This window comes from Nelumbo nucifera, chromosome 1 (genome assembly GCF_055504915.1).
Source record: "Nelumbo nucifera cultivar China Antique chromosome 1, China Antique-T2T, whole genome shotgun sequence".
Taxonomy (NCBI): Eukaryota; Viridiplantae; Streptophyta; class Magnoliopsida; order Proteales; family Nelumbonaceae; genus Nelumbo; species Nelumbo nucifera.
In genome coordinates, this window is record NC_142649.1 from 196,429,765 (window position 1) to 196,450,796 (window position 21,032).

The 21,032-nt window shown below is 35.0% G+C and overlaps 1 protein-coding gene across 5 annotated transcripts; it reads left to right on the plus strand.

The window, feature by feature from the left end:
• Nucleotides 1–274: 274 nt before the first annotated feature.
• LOC104602276 (pectinesterase 2-like) lies at nt 275–20,287 on the plus strand. 5 transcript variants are annotated; one of them, XM_088895749.1, is made up of 4 exons: nt 275–792; nt 11,593–11,832; nt 16,108–19,313; nt 19,511–20,287. In XM_088895749.1, the coding sequence occupies exons 3-4, from the start codon at nt 18,422–18,424 to the stop codon at nt 20,200–20,202; spliced, it is 1,584 nt and encodes a 527-aa protein (XP_088751875.1). In that variant the 5' UTR covers nt 275–792; nt 11,593–11,832; nt 16,108–18,421; the 3' UTR covers nt 20,203–20,287. The 5 variants fall into 5 exon arrangements, 2 of the variants coding, with proteins under 2 accessions (XP_088751875.1, XP_088751876.1); XM_088895750.1 differs by having other exon boundaries at nt 286–792; nt 18,375–19,313; XR_016080870.1 differs by lacking the exons at nt 11,593–11,832; nt 16,108–19,313; nt 19,511–20,287 and adding exons at nt 4,740–4,996; nt 7,219–7,512 and having other exon boundaries at nt 313–792.
• Nucleotides 20,288–21,032: the final 745 nt, after the last annotated feature.

The window sequence follows — 21,032 nt, forward strand, 5'->3', positions numbered from 1 at the left end:
CTCTTCAAAGCCAAAATTATCAAAATGCCCTTCATCATCGAATTATCAAAATACTCCTATAAACATGTCCCTTCAAACCCCTAAATCACTTAACCCCCTCAAAATTACCTAATTACCCCTTTTTGCCCCAAATTGCTAAGAAGCCCCAAAATCCCCTAGAATTACCAAATTGCCCTTCTTACCAAAATTACAAAGTTACCCTTCAGACCCCAAGTTACGAAACCTCCCTATTCATCTAAACCCCGACCTTTCAAATCCCTTTTTTTAGGGTTTTGCAAAAGCCACCCTTCCCTCTCCCTATAAATAAGGGACGATCGTTCTAAGAAAAGAGGGGTGGAGCACCTTGGGGGTATGTGAAAACCCTCGAGTTGAGTAGGTGAGACAGTGAAAGGGAGTTCGAGTGAGAGAAGAAAACAGAGAGAAAGACGATAGAGAGAACCGTGAAAGAGAGGGAGGAAAATCTGAGAGAGAGTGAGAAGAGCGGTGGTTCAGGGCAACACCCACAATCCTCATCTCCTTAATTGTGCTATCATCCATTGTCCGGTGAGCTTCAACCTGCGTTACCATCGATCCATCACACCTTTGCCATTAAATCTTCAACCTACCACTTCTTTGTCGTTGATCCATCACACTTCTGCCGTTAAATCTTCAACCTACCACTTCTCTGTCATCGACCTGCTCCCTACTGTCATCTATTGAATTGCCGACCAAAGAGTTCCACTTCGTTCACTCGAGTACTTCAAACCCATCTGCGAATATCAACGTTGTTGATACTTGTAAAGGCCACAAGAGGTAAATCTTCTACCTCTCCCCCTTTTTTTTATTTGTGTATTTTTTAGGGTCGTTTTTGCTGGTTGATTAACAAAGATTGATAGTGTAGCATTTGTTTTCTCTACCTCTCCTTCTTGCTGTCGACTTAGTTTCGCTATAGTTGGATTTTGGTTGTTTTGGGTCTTATCTAGCATTTGGAGGAGGTTATGTCACTCTTTCCGCTCCTTAGACTTACTAGCCGTGTCCGAAGGTGGGGACTCTGATAGAAATGAGGTCGGGATTCTTACCCTTTTACTCAGATTCCTATGTCTAAAAGGGGTTGGTCTGAAGGAGGGGAAGATGCATTTTCAATCATACTCTCCCAATTTGCTAGAAAATACGGATTCCAATCCACTGACCTGTTGTATTTCTTTGTTTTAGAAGCAAAATCAAATAAAAAATTTAATTACAAAGAAGGGATTTCGGTATTCACATTAACAGGAGAGAGGGATGCCTAACCCCTTCCCTCTCTCCCTCTCAACTTACCCAGATGAGCGTTGCCTTAGCGGAGTGGTGTGGAGTCACTATTTATTTTGAGATTTTTTTTTTTACTGAAAGCAAATCCGAGAGCTCCATCACTGCTAGTTAGCCATGTCTGATGGGTGGCAACTCCATAACTTGAGCTATGAAGTGAACAGTCGGCGAAGGCATTTTCCCGACGTTCACAATGCACATTTTAAATATTATAAATCTTAAAATAATAAAAAAGCAATAAAGCCATTTACCTTTCATCCACACTCTCTTCATAGTTAGGCAAATAAGAATTTCAAAGGCAATTTTGAGAACAAATGAGAGCCTCCGCAATTTTAGGAGTCAAAGAACTCCTAAATGGATCAAGAACACACCCTCCCATGCTAAATGCCGATTCAGAAGCAACCATAGAAACAAAAATTGCTAACACATCACATGCTATTTGTGGAAGTGTAGGAAACCTAGGGGCATTGATTTTCCACCAACCTAAGATATCAAAAGAATCATTATCATCCTCTTCACTTCCAAACAAATACTTATCCAACTCTGATTTGCTACTCCCACCATCCTTTGTAGACTTGATCCTCTTGTAACGATCTTGTGTTCTTACCTTTTGTGGTGGTTCTCCATCATCCACCATACTTGAACATTGAATTTTGTCACTTGTTTGCTTGTTTGTAGATGAATTATCATTCTTGTACTCATTGAACAAAGTGTAAATCACCTCTTTCACCTTTCTTACAAATCGTCAAAGCCAAAGGAGCTTCATACATTTCTTTAACCACAAACTCCACTTACTCCATTTTGTACCATGGATCAAGCACAACTGAAACAAAAATCATTATATTCATCTTCTCCGGATTTCCCCAATATTTATCAAATTTGCCTCTCATTTTATAAAACAACATACTGAAATCAAGCTCATCACTTTTATAACATTCTTGTAAGAGGGTACTGAGGTTACTAATTTCATGAAGAAGCCATTACAAGTCACATATCTAGATCCAAAAACACGTAATGTCAAATTATAGAAATTCTCGAAGAATATGACCTATCTTATTTCATTATCCCAATCTTTATCATTAGGTTTCCCTTTTCCCTCCCTTTCCCTAAGATCACTTTCATAATAGGGGTCTTGTTCTTCAATCAAATGCCCTTTGCAACTTTTGGGTAGCCTCTAACATCATGCATGTTGAATTCCATCTAGTAGGGACATCGAGACACAACTTCTTTCTTTGTATCTTCTCCTCAATACAAGATTTGAAATTTTATAGCTTAGATGGAGATTTCTTGACATATCTAACCGCTTGTCTTACCCTCACAACCGAATCACTCAATTCTTTTAAGCCATCTTGCACAATAAAGTTAAGAATATGAGCAACACACCCATGTGAAGAAAATTTCCATTCAATGCACTACCTCCCCATTTGTTAATTTTCTTCTTTATATAAGTAATGGCTTGATCATTTTGAATTTGCGCTATCCTTGGTAATGGTAAAAATCCTCTCAATACCCCAATTAAGGAGACATTTCTCAATTACCTTACCAATCATCTCACCCTTATGACTAGATATTGGAACAAAATTCGAAAGTTTTTTTTTTCCAATCATTATCTATAAAATGAACTATGAGAACCATATAATTAATTTGTTGCAATGAAGTCCATGTATCTGTGGTAAGGCAAACTCTTTTGACTTGTTTTCTTTATGAAAGTCTTTAGTTGAAAAAAAATCTCTAGCAATTGTAACTCTTGATGGAACTCGAAATTTTGGTTCCATAAGCCCGCAAAATCGTTTAAACCCATCATTCTATAGAAACTTAAAGGGGAGCTCATCAACAATTATTATATGAGCATGGGCCTTTCTTAAAGCATCTGGGTCAAACTTTTGATATGTAAGAGTACTCTTACCCTCTCCCTCCATTGTGCCCGATTGATAGTTGAGTTGTGTTTGTTTTGAATCATTGGTAGTCTTGTAAGGGTAGCTCTTGCATTTATTAATGTGATTCCAAAGGTTACTAGCCCCATTTACCTTGGGATCACAGTTACAAGTTGAAGGGAAATAATTACACTTAGCCTTAACAAACCCATGTTCATCTGGATCAAGTCTAGTAAAATGATCCCATACCTCTGATCTAACCTTCATCTTTGCCCTCTTACGTGTTTCCTTCTTTTTTGTGGCTGCATCATTAGTTTCTTATTAATTTGTACCGCCAACCTCGACTGCAATTACATCTTTATTTGCACCTTCCCCAACTTGAGACACCCAAGGGAAAAAGAATTCAGTATTAGAAATCAGTTTAATAAAAAAAAATTAGATTAATGGGTGAGAGACAACTAGACAATTAATCAATGTCAAGATAAATAACAAATAACCAACTTAAGGGTGCATAATTTTGCTTTTTGAAACGGATATGATTGTTGCATCAACAAATACCCCTTAGGTTAGTTTGGAAGGAGTACAAATACAAATATGTAGATTGTAAAGTGCAAATACATACAAAACAATACAAAATACAAGGTTTTGTACTATATACATTTGCATTTGTACTTTCCAAACTGAGCCTAGTGATCAAATAGTAAGCACAAAAAACATTCTTTAAGTAAAGGCAAGATTACCATTTCTGATTAGAAACATGAGATCCTAAAGTCTGAGTACCAGCTAGTCCAGCTCTATGCTAGTGCTAGCCATATATATAAGATTTTAGTTTATTTTAAAGTTTGTTTGGGCAGAGAATATGATATTCTTCTTGGCATGCATCCTGTTAGTGTCTGGTTGAACTAACTGCTAACTGCTAAGTGCTAACAACTATACTACAAGTTTAATTAATTGAAATTTTCTCAAACATATGTTGGTCAAATTCTCTTTAGTGCACTGAGAAGAGTGGGACTATGGGATGCCAATACAACAAAGCTCTGACTTCTTAGTTTTGTATCTAACATTTCTATAATCAACAATACAGGATGAAGAACACTGTTTGATTGAAAGAAAAGCTAAGAGATTACCCAACATGGATCGGCCATTGGGACAGTATTGGAAGTGTTTGTTGGGAGCAGATCTGAACTCTGTTGATTGGGACAGAAAAGTTAACAGTCTGCACTTTTCATCGTCACAAACTCAATGGCCGATCCATGTTTATCAGGCAGTCAAAGAATCTAAAAATGAATAGACTATTAATGAACACAATTGAATTCATAGTTTCAGTTTTTTAAAAACTGAGGTTTTAAATAATGGTTTTCGACTTTATGGGATTTTTAGTGGGTGGGTGAAAACTCACATTAGTGGTAAACTGGTAGCTGGAATTCAGAATGACAGAGCACAGCTGCAAGCCTGCAACTGGTATGGTGGTTAGCAGGTAGCACGCAACACAACAGCAATGAAAATGGAGTAGAGCACTGGAAATCTAGATTCTGGAATGCCCAGTTGACAATTCTTTATATCTGTTTTTGTCTCTCACAGCCACAGTTATAGACTTACAGTCACATAATCACGAAGTCACAAGTTGAAGTGGTGCTGTGCACTCGTGCTAAGAAGGAAGCCTGAAGAAGACTGGTTACTGCCTTACTGGTTTAGACGTTGGAGATTTGGAGAATACTAGAATGATCAAGACGTTCGAACTTGGAGTTGGAAACTCAGAACTCAGGAGGTTTGGCTGGAAATGAAAAGGCGAAGAAACTGGAAAGGAAATGCGCCAAAAGAACCAAAGAAGCTGAAAGGTTGGAGTTGGTTTAAATTTTGTTCATAATTATTTTAGTTCGGCAGTTCCCCAAATACCCCCAACCAGATTTTAAATGCCTCAACTTATATATATATCGGTTCGATTGAAAATTTTTTGCAAACCAAACCTAAAACCGAATTAGTTGCTTATAAAAAACCGATCCAAACCGTTTTCCAAATTAACCAAACCGAACTTGCTTCTTCTGTTCGGTTTTCGGTTCATTAACCGAATTTGAACACCCCTAGTACTATCCAGCACCGGAACTTTAGAGCAAAGCATTCAGTTTATATCAGTAATATCAATAATAATTAATAATTAGTTTCAATTAATATAAAAACTATTTATATTATTTCAGTAATTAATAATTAGTTACAAATTTACAAGTTAACCGAATTTTGAAAGAATAAATTTATTTTTACAGATATTGTTTTTCCACTAGAATATTAATCTTATTTTTATTCATATTATTTTAATATTTATTTTAAAATTAACTACTGATATTACTGAAAGAATATCAATTTGTTTTCTTATTTTTGGTATTTAGTTTTCATCAAATTAATAAAAAATATTTTTATTTTTGCATTTTCAGTAATTAGCTAATATATTCATATTTTTGCTTGATTATAGTGCTTAGGATGATGCCTTTATGTTTGAAACCAAGATCTCCAAGTTGGTCCCAGTTCTTGAAAAATATAGGGCAAGAAAACGGAAAAGCTTTGGCTGGGGAGCCAACAACTTATGCTGTTGCTATCAAGGTTTTAAAAACTAACCCGGAAACGAAACTGTTCTAGCTACTGGTTTTCGGGTCAGCGGTTCAACCATCTGGATTGAATGGTTCGAACGATTTGCATATTAGGGCAAATGTTTATATGAGATTCGCCCTAATGTGCAAAACTCATGTAAGAAAGAATTTAAGGAAGATGTTGGCTGAGAAAAGCCAGGTTTGGCTGAGAGAAAAAAAGAAAGAAGAGGGAAAGAGAGGAGGGAAGAAGGAAGAGGATTCAATGCTCATAGGCGACGGTGATGGCAAGCGTGACGGCAATAGATGCAGATCTGAGATCTGAGTTCTTGGATCTCAGATCTATCTCAGATCTCAGATCTGAGTTCTCTAAAGTCTAAACACCTGTAGTTCTTCTTCTTCTTCTTCTTCTTCTTCTTCTCCTTCTCGGATCGCAGATTTGAGTTCGTGCGGATCTCAGATTTGAGTTCTACAACATTATATAGCAAACCGCTGGCCGGGTCAATCGAGTTGACGGTTCGATTGTCTGGGTCAGCGATTTTCTAACGAAGTCAACGGTTTTTGACCCATTAACGGGTTAGGGGTGAAATAGAACCAGTTGCTTGGACGGTTTCCGAGCCGAATGGTCCGACCATCCGGGTCAACGACGGTTCAAAAACATTGGTTGCTATTGGCTATGGCTATGGCTAGGCTTTTGCTATGGCTCCACATTTTTGTAAGGCATGTCCTCCCATAATTAACAAGTCTACTTTCTCATTTTCTTTATTAATCCTTTGAAGTAGTTCATTCCATTTTAATATTGAAAATTCTTATATTTTTACCAGAGTTGTTTTTGATAAAAATGAACAAACATTTTATTCGGTTTTGTTTTTAGTTTTTAAATTGTTTAGTATTTTTGTATTTGGGAAGATAAATTAACATTGGGATCTAATCTTGATTTAAAATTTTAATTTTTAATATTTAATATTTTTGTATTAAAAATGACATTATTTTTTTCTTAAAAAGTCATTTACTTATTTCACCATCAAATTTTTTTTCACCCCTGTGCATCACACAGGCTTGCTACTTTCTTTTATTTTTCTTAGTTGAAGGGATTTAGTTGGGGCTTATGCTAAATCTCCATACGATTCAATTGGAAGGTGTTATTTTGCTTAGTTAAAACCAATTTCGTAACAAGGAAATGATTATACTTCTATTTCGTGCATGATTTTCGCTTGAAATGATGCAAAGGAATTGAATATTTAGTCTGTTGCAATTGCAAGTAATGAAGGAAGTTAATGGGCTCCACAATATTTTGGATAACTTTTTAATGTTGTACGCTTTTAGTCATATAGCCATGACTTTGAATTTGTGTAATTGTTTGATGGGGAAATTGTGCTTTATCTGTTTGTCTTTGCAAGTCTGCATAGTGGTTAAAAACCATGAATATTGTTTTTTTCTATCTTTCAAGTTTCCTTCTAAGGGATACTTTAAAATGTTAGCAGCTTGCACAAGTACAAGGAATTGGTGCTGGTTTTATTCCTGATGTTTTGAAGGTTGATCTCATCAGTGAAGTTATTCAAGGAAGCCATTAAGATCTTTAATTAGGTGATCTTTTTCAGTGTTAATGAGTAGTTGAAATTAGGCTAAGTGATGTAATTTACTGCAGGATTGTCTCCATTATTGTATTATCATATTTTGCTGTTGTTAGTCGGGATTAACAATCTTATTGGTGTATCTATAATCCAGCACTCTCTCTTAAATATCAGTAAATTTCTTGAGTCATATTTATTTCACTTATGGTTTTTTTGGCATGTATGATTTTCTTTCTTTTCACTGATCTTGGATAATACTTTAATGGTTACCATGTGATGTACTAAGAGTTTTGCTCCTAATCATCTTTGATAGACAATTAACACTTCATAATGGAGAGCCCAAGTAGAGATATTTAATGGAGACTTGTTATATTTGTTTGTTTTGACCAACCACAACAATTCCAGTTTTGCCTTGATAGATTGGCCCAATATCCTTTTAGCAATTTTATGTAAGGAAAAAGAGTTGATCTCACCTATGGAATGAAAATTTTGGGGTTTTACCATTTTTATAATTATACTTTCTATACTAGTTGTGGTTTTGTTGTATTTCTTTGTAGTGGTATGTTCTTTTTGTTGTCTTCCTCATCTCCTCACGGGATGGAGGCAGGTCAAATTTACATTTTAATTTAATCCTTTCTATCATCATATTGAATTTTCAGGTATTCCCGTGTATGGCATGGGTCCCCACTAGTAATATTCATATTATTAATAATTTTATATTTATAAAAAATTCATCACAAAATTATAATATAATATTCAAATTAATAATAATTTAATATTTTACAAAATTAATAACGAAATTATGTAATAATAGCATAAATTATAATTTTATGGATTATTAAATTCAATAAATAATTAATATTTTAAAATTTAAATAATGATATTATTAAAATAAATGAATAATATTGTAAATAACTAATTTCACTTATATCAATTAATAATTCTAGAAAATAACTTTCAAAAAAATAAATATTTATTAATACCAATTTTAAAATCTTAGTCTATATTCATTATATATTTATATATACTAAAATTAATATTTATTGTATTTTAAGTAATTATTTATTATTTTTTTGATAAATATATCTTCAATAATTATGTATAAATCTAGTTTTGTTTTGTTATTTAACAAAAAATTTTCAATAATTATTGGAGATTAAAATACTCTTATTTAACTTTTTAAGTTTTAATTTATTGTACTTATTGTATTTTTACTATAATTTATTGATTAATATTTATGAGAGGTTAAACTGTTATTTGAGATTACACTATTTATTGATTAGTTAACATATTTTTAATATTTATTTTATTTTTGTAATTATTGTATTTTCATTATCAACATATTTTCAATAATTGTGTATTTTTCCTATAATTTTTCATTAATTATTGGAGATTAAACTATTATTATTTATTAGAGACTAGACTATTAATTTAGTTGAAATTTGAAGTGTTGACAGGTTGGTTTGGTTTGGTTGTAGGTTGTTCGTCCAAGCAAATTGACCTGGTCAGGTTGGAGAGTTGGTCACCCGAAACCAATTGACCATTAATGAAAATCGGCCAACCCGGGTTGTATTAGTTTGGGTCGATTTTTGGTCTGGTCGGTCGGTTCAAAAGTTTTAAACTTAAAAAATAAATTTAAAAGTTATAATGGGATTATTAAAAATAAATGAAAAAATTAAATTTATGCTATGAAATATTTTAGACTAAGAAATATGGGAATTTTCCCACTTTCCCATATTAAAAATATAAAATATTAATATATCTATGGTTAGGTTGTTCGGTTTTGGTCGATTTACAAATGGCCAAAGCGAAATTGATCTAACTTGGTCAGGTTAGGAAATTGTTGAACCAACGCCGATCGGAAATACTAGAAAACCGACTAACTCGGGTCGAGATGGTCGGTTTGGTCGGCTTCATCAGTTTGATGAACAACCCTAGCTGAAATTAATTATTGTTATTTTTCTATTGTAGAAAAATTATTAAAAGTAACATATAAAATATAAGGGAAAATCTATGATGTGGGAACTCACCCATGAATTTTAATAAATAACACCTGATTGGCTACCACACTTGTGATAGCAGTTGATTGGTCAAAATTTTTTCAGATATCATATCTTTCCTATATCATAGTCGGACACAAAATATAAATATATATTAATTATTTTAAAAAGTTAAAATATAAAAAAATTATATACTCTTATGTGTTTCAATTGTTTTGCTTTCGCTTAATAAATCTTATACATCACATTTCCCTGCTAGTTTGTTTTTTCCTAAAATCAATGATTGCATTGTTGTGTTGGTTTGATGGAAAATATATAAAAAGGGAACAATTCCATCAACTTTCTTTTCTCATCTCTATAAAGTAATAAAAGAAAGAAAATCATCATAAATTCCATAAATTAATTCAACAATTATTCATGACCATATTTCATCCTTAGTTTGCAATATATCTGTTGGGTGTGGGTTCATCCTATATGAGGGGCCCACTCCACCTTTTCATGCTCCCAAAAAGGAGTTGTATTGTAGAAAGCCATAAAGGCTCCCACCTTTTTGATTTGGCTTTCTTCCATTCCATAACCACGGAAGTGATAAAGACCTGGTTTCTATTCCATTCCAATCAAGGCCAAGTTTGGATGTGTTTTCAAGCCTGTTCTTGATGTGATTAAGTGTTATTCAAGGAGTCAAGAATCTCACTCTAGTTATTAGTTCTCTTATTTTATTTTTAGTTTCATATTTACAATAACTTGGTGAGATCCAAACCTTTATTTTTTTTTTGAATATCTTACATTTGGTGATGTTAATACTGTATTTGTGAGCCAAAGATTATTTTCTTGATGTTTGTAAATCTCTAGTTGCTACTAGAGAGGGCTGTTATACCCATTAATTTTTGAATTAGTGGAAGATTTTTACAGACCATAGGTCTTGTGGTTTTTCCCCAATTTGGGGTTTTCCATGTAAAAATTCTGGTGTGCTATTGTGTGGTGAATGTTATTTGTATTTTCTGTTGCTTGGCTGAATTGTTTATCTATTATCATTGCTGTTGACAAACCCATTTTAGCACACAAACTTAGGGGAAAGTTTCTTGCTGTCTTAGGATTATTTTTCATACTCATTTCTGTTACTATATTGTATCTTCCCCAACAATGGTATCCGAGTTGGTTAGCTTAAATTAATTGTTTGTGTTGATATAAATGGAGGACTCCTTAGGTGTTATGATCAAATTGACCTCATCGAACTATGCTATTTGGAAACCTAGAATGAAGGACATATTTTATTGTAAAGATTTGTACCTACCCATAAGAGGTGATGAAGCAAAGCCAAGTGATGAATGGGGAATTATGCATAGGAAAATTGTACGTTAAATCCGATAATGGATCGACCATAGTATTTTTCACCATGTTGCATAAGAAACTAAAGCTAATGTTTTTTGGAAAAAAAATAGAGTTTATGTATTAAAGGAAAACGAGTTTAAATAAGGCTCCCTTGATTAGAAAAATTTCACACTTGAGATATAAAGATGGAACTAACATGTCTGAACATTTGAGTGATTTTCAAGTTTTGATAAATCAATTGACTACTATGAGATTGAATCTAGATGATGAAGTTTAAGCCTTGTTGCTACTTAGTTCCTTGCCTGACAATTGGGAAACTTTGGTGGTTTCAGTTAGTAACTCAGCCCCTAATGACATAGTAACCAATGATACAGTCAAAGATGCCTTGTTGAATGAAGAGTCGAGGAGGAAAGAATAAGGAACTTAGAAAAACTCTTGTGACAGAAAAGAAAGAAAGATAGGGAAGAAGTAAGAGTAGAGGTCATCGTAACAAATATGATAAATCTAGAGGGAGATCCAAGTTTAAGAAAAATATTATGTCATCACTGTAATAAACTAGGACATTACAAGAATGGATGTCAGATTTAGAAAAGAGAACAAGCCAAAGGAAAAGGCGAAAGCAAGAAAGAAGAAAGAGATACTACAGTTGTTGTAGTCAAGGGTGATGTCATTATTGTTTGTGATGATTACTATATCAACTTTGCATGTCCAGACAGTGATTGGGTTATAGATTCAGGTGCCTCCTTTCATGTTACTCTCGAAGGTGAACTTTTCACATCTTACACTATAGGTGATTTTGGACATGTTCGTATGGGGAATGTTGATACATCAAAGGTTGTTGACATGTGAGATATTTGTCTAGATAAGAATACCAGTTGTAAATTGCTTTTGAAAAATGTTAGACATGTTCATGATATTCGCCTAAATCTTATTTCCACTGACATGTTAGATGGTGAAGGTTATGCAAACACCTTTAATGATGGAAAATGGAAGCTCAGTCGGGATTCACTTATTATGGCAAAGGGGAAGAAGCACAATACCCTTTATGTGATTCAAGTAAGGTTGAGCAAATGAGAGGTGAATGGAATTCATGATTCATCCATTGAGCTTTGACACCTGAGACTTGGACATTTGAGTGAAAAAGGGTTCCAGATACTTTCTAGAGAAAAACTTCTTCCTGATGTGAAAGGTATGCCTCTTGAAACTTGTGTATATTGCTTAACTAGCAAACAAAGTAGAGTTGCATTTCATAAATTACATCAATCTAAAAAGGTTCATATTTTAGATTTAGTTCACATTGATGTTTGTTATATGAAAGATAAATCACTTGGTGGTGCATTATATTTTGTGACATTTATTGATGACCACTCTAGAAAAGTGTGGACATTTGCCTTGAAATCCAATGATCAATGATGTTTTCAAGTAAGAGAAATAGGAAAAAAGTTGAAGTGCACCCAAGCTGATAATGGAGGTGAATATTAGGGTTCTCTTCAAGAATATTATAAGATCCATTCTATCAGGCTTGAGAAAAGTGTTCTTAAGACTCCTCAACACAATGGAATAGCAGAAAGAGTGAATAGAACAATTACTAACAGAATCAAATGTATGTTCTCTCATGCTAAATTACCTAAATCCTTTTGGGGTGAGACTATGAGAACTGAGGTTGACCTCATCAACCTTTCCCCTTCAATTCCTTTGAATGGAGATACTCTAGAGAGAGTTTGGATAGGGAAAGCCATATCATACAGTCATATGAAAGTGTTCAGTTGCATGACATTTGTTCATATTCCTAGAAATGAAAGATCAAGCTTGATGACAAGGCTAGATAGTGTATCTTCTTAGGTTATGAGCATAAAGAGTTTAGGTACATGTTATGTGATCCAATGGACAGGAAAGTGATCAGAAGCATAGATGTATTTCTTGAGGATCAAACAGTTGAGGATGTAGAGAAAATCGAGAAATCAAAATCCTCTATTGATGTTCCTTATGAACATGATGATGTAGTTAATGATGAAACTCCTATAAATGAAAATACAGATGAAGTACAGAATGAACAAGTACCTCCAGACTTTTCACTACAAGTTTAGCCTAGAAGATCCACTAAAGAGAGAAGACTTTCCACTAGGTATCTTCCACATGGATATGTGATGTTGACAGATGGGGGGAGCTAGAGACTTATCAAGAGGTTATGTCACATGACAAGAAAGATGAGTGGTTGAAAGCAATGTAAGAGGAATTACAATCCTTGCATGAGAATCACACCTATGACTTGGTGAAATTATCAAAGGGGAAAATGACACTAAAAAATAAATGGGTTTATAAATTAAAATTTGATGAGAGTGGCTCACAACTAAAATACAAGGCAAGGCTGGTTGTGAAGGGTTTTAGTCAGAAAAAGGGTGTTAATTTTGAAGAAATGTTCTCTTTTGTGGTGAGAATGTCTTCTATTCGAGTTGTACTTGGACTAACTGCAAGTCTAAATTTGGAAGTTGAACAGCTTAATGTGAATACTGTCTTTCTTCATTGTGATTTAGATGAAGAAATTGATATGGAGCAACTAGAGGGATTCAAAGAAAAAGGCAAAGAACATTTGGTGTGCGGGTTAAAGAAAAACTTGTATGGATTGAAACAAGCACCAATGTAGTGGTATATTAAATTTGACTCATTCATGGTTGATCATGGGTATACTAGGACCACTTTAGATCATTATGTATTTGTAAAGAAATTTTTTGATGGTGATTTCATTTCTCTTTCTTTATGTTGATAGTTAGCCATGCTTCTAACAAGATTGATTGGTTGAAAACGGAGCTTAGCAAGTTTTTCAAGATAGACAAAATGGGAAGTTATGGTTATCCCAAGAAAAATATATTGAAAAGTTTCTTAAGAGATGCAACATGAGCAATGCAAAACTAGTTACTACTCCACTTGTAGGTCATTTTAAGCTCAATACTAAACAATGTCCTACAAGTGAGATAGACAAAGTAGAAATGAAGAAAGTGCCTTATGCATCAGCAATTGGGAGTTTAATGTATGCTATGGTGTGCACGAGGTCAGACATTGCTCATGCTGTTGGTATATTTAGTTGGCTTCTATCTAACCCCGACAAAAAACATTGGGCACCGGTAAAATGAATATTTAGGTATCTCAGAGGTACTTCTTAGATATGCTCTTGCTTCGGGAATGGTTAAGTCATGTTGGATGGGTATACAAATGCAGATATGGCTGATGATGTTGACTCCCAAAAGTCCACTTCGGGATACATAATGACCTTTGTAGGAGAGTAATTCCATGGCAATCCAAACTTCAAAAGTGTGTTGCATTGTCCACCATAGAAGCAAAATACATTGCAACTACAGAAACTTGTAAGGAGATCCTATGGTTGAAGAAGTTCTTACAAGAATTAGGCATGAAACAAGAAAGATTTGCTCTTTATTGTGATAGTCAGAGTGCTATCAATCTCTCTAAAAATCCAAATTTTCACTCAATATCCAAACACATTGATGTAAGGTACTATTGGATTCGGGATGTATTAAATATGAAGTTACTGAATATTAAGAAGATTCATACTAATGAGAATGGTGCAAATATGTTAACAAAGTACTTGCCTAGAAACAAATTTGAATTTTGCAAAGAAGCTACGGGTTTGATGAAGCCCCCCATATGAACCGGAGGGGTAGAATTGTTGGGTGTGGGTCCAACCCATATAAGGGGCCCACCCCACCTTTTCTTGCTCCCAAAAAAGAGTCCTATTGTGGAAGCCAAAAAGGCTCCCACCTTTTTAATTTGGTGTGCTTCCATTTCGTAACCATGGAAGTGAGAAAGAGAGAAGAAAAATAGAGAGGGAACCGAGGGTTTTTCTGGGTTTTGAATTTTGTGAAGAAGAGAAGAAAGAGTTGGTTTTTATTCCATTCAAGGCCAAGTTTGGATGTGTTTTCAAGCCCGTTCTTGATGTGATTAAGTGTTATTCAAGGAGTCAAGAGTCTCACTCTAGTTTAGATTGGCTGTTTCTTCCTTTTTTCTCAATTTCATATTTACAGTAACTTGGTGAGATCCAAAACTTTATTTTTGTTGAATCCATCTTACATTTGGTGATGTTAATGCTATACTTGTGAGCCAAAGATTATTTCCTTGATGTTTGTAAACCTCTAGTTGCTACTAAAGATGACTGCTGTACTCATTAATTTCTGAATTAGTGGAAGATTTTTATGGGCTATAGGTCCCGTGGTTTTTCCCCAATTTTAGAATTTTTCACGTAAAAATTTTGGTGTACTATTGTGTGGTGACTACTATTTGTATTTTCTATTACTTGGCTGAATTGTTTATCTTCTGTCATTATTGTTGACAAACCCATTTTAACACACACACTTAGGGGAAAGTTTCTTGCTGTCTTGAGATTGCTTTTCATACTCATTTATGCTACCGTAGTGCATGGTTCAAAGTATCGATACGATACGCCCTGTATCAGGTGTATCGTATCGTATCGTATCTTTTGAAAACGATATGGTCCGAAACGCTTGTTTTCTAGGTATTTCAAACCACCAATTTTTTTAATAATAAAAAACATGCTAAAAGCTTCCCGAAAAACCAAATTTGAAAAAAAAAAACTAAAAAAAAAATAGAGTTTTGTCCGTTTCTAAGTGCCGATACGATACGACCATATTGATACTTTGAACCTTGTTGTAATGTATCTTCTCCAACAATATCTATACTAATTAGATATATGATATTTAATTAGGTTTCCTCTAGATATCATGTCATCATCTTAAACAATGTATTCCCTGTATTTTATACTTTTTTAAATAGTTTCATTTAGATGTTTGATATTTCAAAATTTTTAAATAAATAAAATTATGGGCTGTACTTTGGTTGAAAGTAATATCGAAATTTCATTAAATTGTAGCAAAATTCAAACCATGATCAACATGCTGAACACCCCTAGTTGCATCCTTGTGGGCACGTACACTTGCTGTTTTTTAAAATAGCAAAAACAGTATCTCCATAAATGTTCATAGTTATATATTGAAGTAATTAAGTTCTAGCCATAGCTTGATGCTTCTCATTGACCCTGTGAGTTACAAAAATTAATCATAAGGATACATTTATTATTAAAGCACATAAAAATATATGTAGAATATAAACTATTTTGAATGCTTTGGTCAGCAGTTTTTCGTCATCAGCTCAAATTGAGTTCCTTCCAAGAAAACCATGTGATCGATGTCAACTATATTTATGGTTTTCTCACAACTGGAAATAAAAAGTTAAAAGCAATCAGACAAAACTGATAGTTAAAATATAAAGATACAGTAGCTTGTTCAGCTGTTCTGTCTTGATTTTGTGATAAAATTAATTCTATTGCCATATGTGATATGTATAGTGATTTAGCTGCCATTGCATAGTTGACTACGAAATCTAAAGAGTAGTCATCCAAGAAAGTGTAGATCCTAATTCACCTTCTGCTATACAGCTCTCTGTGTGAATTAAATGCATATACAAACGCTTTGTCAGATGGCAAGCTGTATTCTGATCTTGCCTGCTTGGAACATTAAAAAAAGGGGGTTTGAATTCTACGAAAGAGTATTAGATGTATATATTTTTCGGACCCCCAAAGCCGAAGCGGGGAACTCTCGTAACTACATCCTTCCCTTCTTCCTCGGTTTCAACTTTCAAGTTGTAACTATATTATAATATCATTATTGGCCCAAATGCTCGTATTGAAAAGAAAATGAAGATAATGATTATTATCGCTTTAATTAAGTAATGTAGACAACGCGTGTGTAGGAATATATATATATATATATATATATATATAGATATATAGATATATAGATAGTTGTTTAATCCAAAGAATCCAACATCAAACACTTGCCAGATGGCAATTAGCAAATTATCCATGCCACAATGTATATGTTCTTTTAATTTCAAAAATGTTGATGCATGGAGTGTTACAAATTAATAATTATCACTTATTAGTCATACTCATACCATGATATTATTATGGATTTAAGAGTTTCTGTGACTAAATTAAGAGTTTCATGTCTTTTATCTTTTAGTGGGGAAGTTCAGTTTAATTCTTCCATCAATAAAAGTACAATTTAATTAATTAAACATATTCCTAAAAAAGGTACTCTAACATACCTTTCGGTGATTCTCGGAACCGGGTTAGGCCTCACTGTGCTTACTGGAAGGGCTCTGACCAATCAACCCCCCTCGCGTATCGTGATTAGAGGGTGTAATTTGGGCGGGTCTAAAACGAATTCAATCTGATTGAACCCGAGTTTTTGCACTGGTTGGCATAATATTTTAGTTGTGGGCAGGGTTCGAGCTAAAAAAAAATTAGGCTTGGCCTAAACATGGGATAGTCACCCGGTCCAATCCAACCTGAGCATGTTTGAATTGAACAAATAGATACATACATACATACATGCATTATATTTATATAAAACCATATTTTATTTTCTAATCATAACCATATATACATGTATATATTTATAAACTAACTAAACATGTATTTATCTTTATAAATGAAATTTGTAAAGTGTGTTCATAAATTCTTCCAAACCCAACGAACCTGCTTAACCTGACTGAACTTCGCTTGGCCCAACCTGAGTCCAAGCTATATTGGGTTGATAAACTTGGGCCTGATCTTGGGTTGGGCCAGGCCCAAGCCCGAGGTTTACAATTTTAGGGTTGGGCCTTGATTGACCTTCAACTTAACCCACCCTGCCTGAATTGCACCCCAATGTTGATAAATACCACCCAATTGTTTATCACTTTCATGATACTAGTTAATTCGTTATAACTTTTAGATGAGTTCACTTCATCTTCATCTAAGCCCAATAATTGATGAATATGTTTCATTCAGTTTTGCAAACCAATAAAACATGTTTGATTGAGCCATTTGATTAAAAGATAAGGCAAGAATTATTGACAATTGGGCACCGGTTCCGGCGATGTTTAGGGACTATAAACCCAGCTGCTGTTTCTTAATCCAATGCCTTCCTTAATAAATAGTGCCTAATTAGGTCAATTAATGCCAATAGGAGCCTCTAACGGATCAAAGATTATTGTTACAAGTTTATGGATTAAATATGTTTTGCTGTCTCATGACGATAGAAGAGCAGCGCGCATAGGTTAAAATGTAGAATAAAGTAACCAAAACTACTCTTAAATTGCATAATAATTGAAAAAAACTTAAAAAAAAAAACAATAACCAAACAGCTGCAGCCTCCGATTTCAAAGTGTTTCAAATTTTCTATAACGACATCGCTGATATCGAAAGATCAACACTTTGATCAAGCAAAAACATCTACGCGTGGTCATAACACATATAAGCTCATGGCGACCGTAATCGTGTTCGTGCCCACTGCCCACCCACGTAAAAGAGGTTGAATCTCCTCGCTATATATGTATTTTTTTTTTTTTTTTTTTTTTTTCTGTAGTCAAGTTCTCATCAGTGCCAACCAAACTACGCGTTTGGACTTGTGATTTGTGAAGGTGACCCAGAAAAACAAAGTTTAAAAACCCACAATAAGTCCCTCAAAATATTGAAGTCAAAGATGAGGCAACATGGCATCCAAATAACTTATTTGATGCTACTGCCTTCCTTTTAATTATATTATGTATGTGCCAAGGAAATTGTTACATGTATATAGATATCAGCTCACAGCCTGTCATGGATTCCTTCCAATTTATCCTATATAAAGGTAACCATTAATTCCCCCTTACACACAGAAAGCCTAGCTCGAGGTTGTTGCTGGTTGTTCAGGGACGCCTGTTTAATGGCAACCATCACCACAATAACGCTTAGTCTGTTTCTGTTATTCCTACCCTTCACTTGTTTAATTCTGTCTGCTGCTGCATCCCACGATGTCCCCGGCGGTGTAAATTGGTGGTGCAACAGAACCCCGTATCCTGATACTTGCAAATCTTCCATGAACCCTGATCCTCGCTCTAATGCTCCCAAAAGAAAACATGAATTTCGAAAGATGTCGCTGCAAGCTGCCATGGAGCGTGCTCTTCGTGCCGAGAGCCACACCAAGTGGCTCGGTCCGAAATGCCGTAATAAGCGAGAGAAGGTCGCTTGGGCTGACTGTTTGCAGCTTTACCAGAATACTGTTCTCCAACTCAACACCACTCTCAACCCGTATAGCAGATACACTGACGTCGATGTCCAAACATGGCTTAGCACGGCCCTTACAAACCTTGAGACCTGCAAGACTGGTTTCATTGAGCTCGGGGTTTCAGATTTTATGTTGCCTCTCATGTCCAACAATGTCTCCAAGCTGATTAGCAATACATTGGCGATCAATAACAATGCTACTACAACCCAGAACCAAAGTTACACAGGAGGGTACCCGAGTTGGGTATCGGCTGGTGACCGGAAGCTCTTGCAGTCATCTTCTCCGGCTTCACAAGCAAACATTGTGGTCGCACAAGATGGGTCCGGAAATTTCCGCACCATTAAAGAGGCTTTGAGTGCTGCTTCGCAGCAAAGGACAGGAAGCGGAAGGTTTGTAATTTATGTGAAGAAAGGTGCTTACATCGAGAATCTTGAGATTGGAAGCAGCTTACAAAATATCATGCTCGTCGGGGATGGCATGAGGAACACGATTATCACCGGTAACAGGAGCGTCGGAGGAGGTTCCACCACCTTCAACTCTGCAACTGTTGGTAAGGGAACTGAATTAATTTAATTATCTCTTAATTTCTAGCAATTACATTAATTTGTCATCGATCATAAAGAAATGGTGGAACACTAAGACATGATCATAGCTAGCCATCCAATTAATTGCATGCCCAAGTTACGTTATTTCTGATGATTATCACCCGATTACTAACTTTCCTGTAATTTTATGGCTATGTATCAGCGGTCACCGGGCAAGGATTCATCGCAATGGGCATTACATTCCGTAACACGGCCGGTCCAGAAAACCATCAAGCAGTGGCACTACGATCAGGCTCTGATCTATCTGTCTTCTACCGTTGTGGCTTTGAAGGATATCAGGATACGCTATACGTCCACTCTCAAAGACAGTTGTACAAAGAATGCTATATATATGGCACAGTCGATTTTATCTTTGGAAATGCTGCTGTAGTTTTACAAAACTGCATGATCTTTGCAAGAAGGCCAATGGACAACCAAAACAATGTGGTAACGGCGCAGGGACGAACAGATCCCAACCAAAACACTGGGATTTCAATCCACAATTCGAGAATCATGGCTTCATCAGATCTGGTGCCAGTGCTGAGCTCATTCAAGACATTCTTGGGACGACCATGGAAGCAGTATTCTCGAACCGTCTATCTGACGTCATATATCGATACATTGGTCGATCCTGCTGGATGGATGGAATGGAGTGGTAATTTTGCTTTGGATACATTGTACTATGGAGAGTATAAAAACTACGGGCCAGGTTCTTCGACAGCAAATAGAGTCAATTGGGGTGGTTATCGCGTTATAACCAAATCATCTGAAGCTTCACAGTTCACCGTAGGGAAGTTTATTTCCGGCGATTCCTGGTTACCTGCAACAGGTGTGCCGTTCAAATCGGGCCTCTGAAACACTTCAATATTTCTTAATGTAACCTGTATGTGGATCAACGTTCAATTCTTACCCGAATGTTTGACGAGTCTGCTTCAATTAACAACCAACCCAATAACATTTTTTCTTTTTCAATGAATGACCTCAAATTCTCTAATAAAAACCAATTGATGGACCTCACCTAACGTGGTTAAGATTTAAGGTATATGACATATGGTATCACAACCTTCTTGACCAAGTGATCTTATCCCATTATAACTAATTAAATTTTAGCACGTAATACTGTGTGACATATGTTTTAGTTAATGCGCCTTTCAACTAAACTTTTTCGCTTCATTAGATGAAAATTATCCTTATTTTATTATCTTTGTCAAAATAATTAAAAATAAAAATAATGAAAAAGGAAAACCTAAACATGTTGGGAGTTGGGACTCATTTATATTTTTCTTTTTTCTTTTTTTTTTTTATTTTTAATTATTTTGACAAAGATAATAAAATAATGGATAATTTCCGTCTAATGGAGCAAAAATGTTTGGATGAAAGGTGCATTAACTAAGACGTGTCACACAACTATTACGTGCTCACTCATTATGCTTATCTAACGTGCCTACTACATCCGAACCCGTGTGTAAGCCCATGTTTATTCATACCAATGTTTTAAAATACGACCCAGAATTGGAATCGTTCTAACCACTGGTTTACAGTCGATGGTTCCATCGTTCAATTTGAACGAATGGCCATTTTGATAAAAAAATTAAAAAATAATTAAAATAAAAATGGCAAAAACTGTTGAATGAGTCAAACGCGTTAATGGGTCGTTGACCGATTCAACAGTTTTTGGCCAGGAA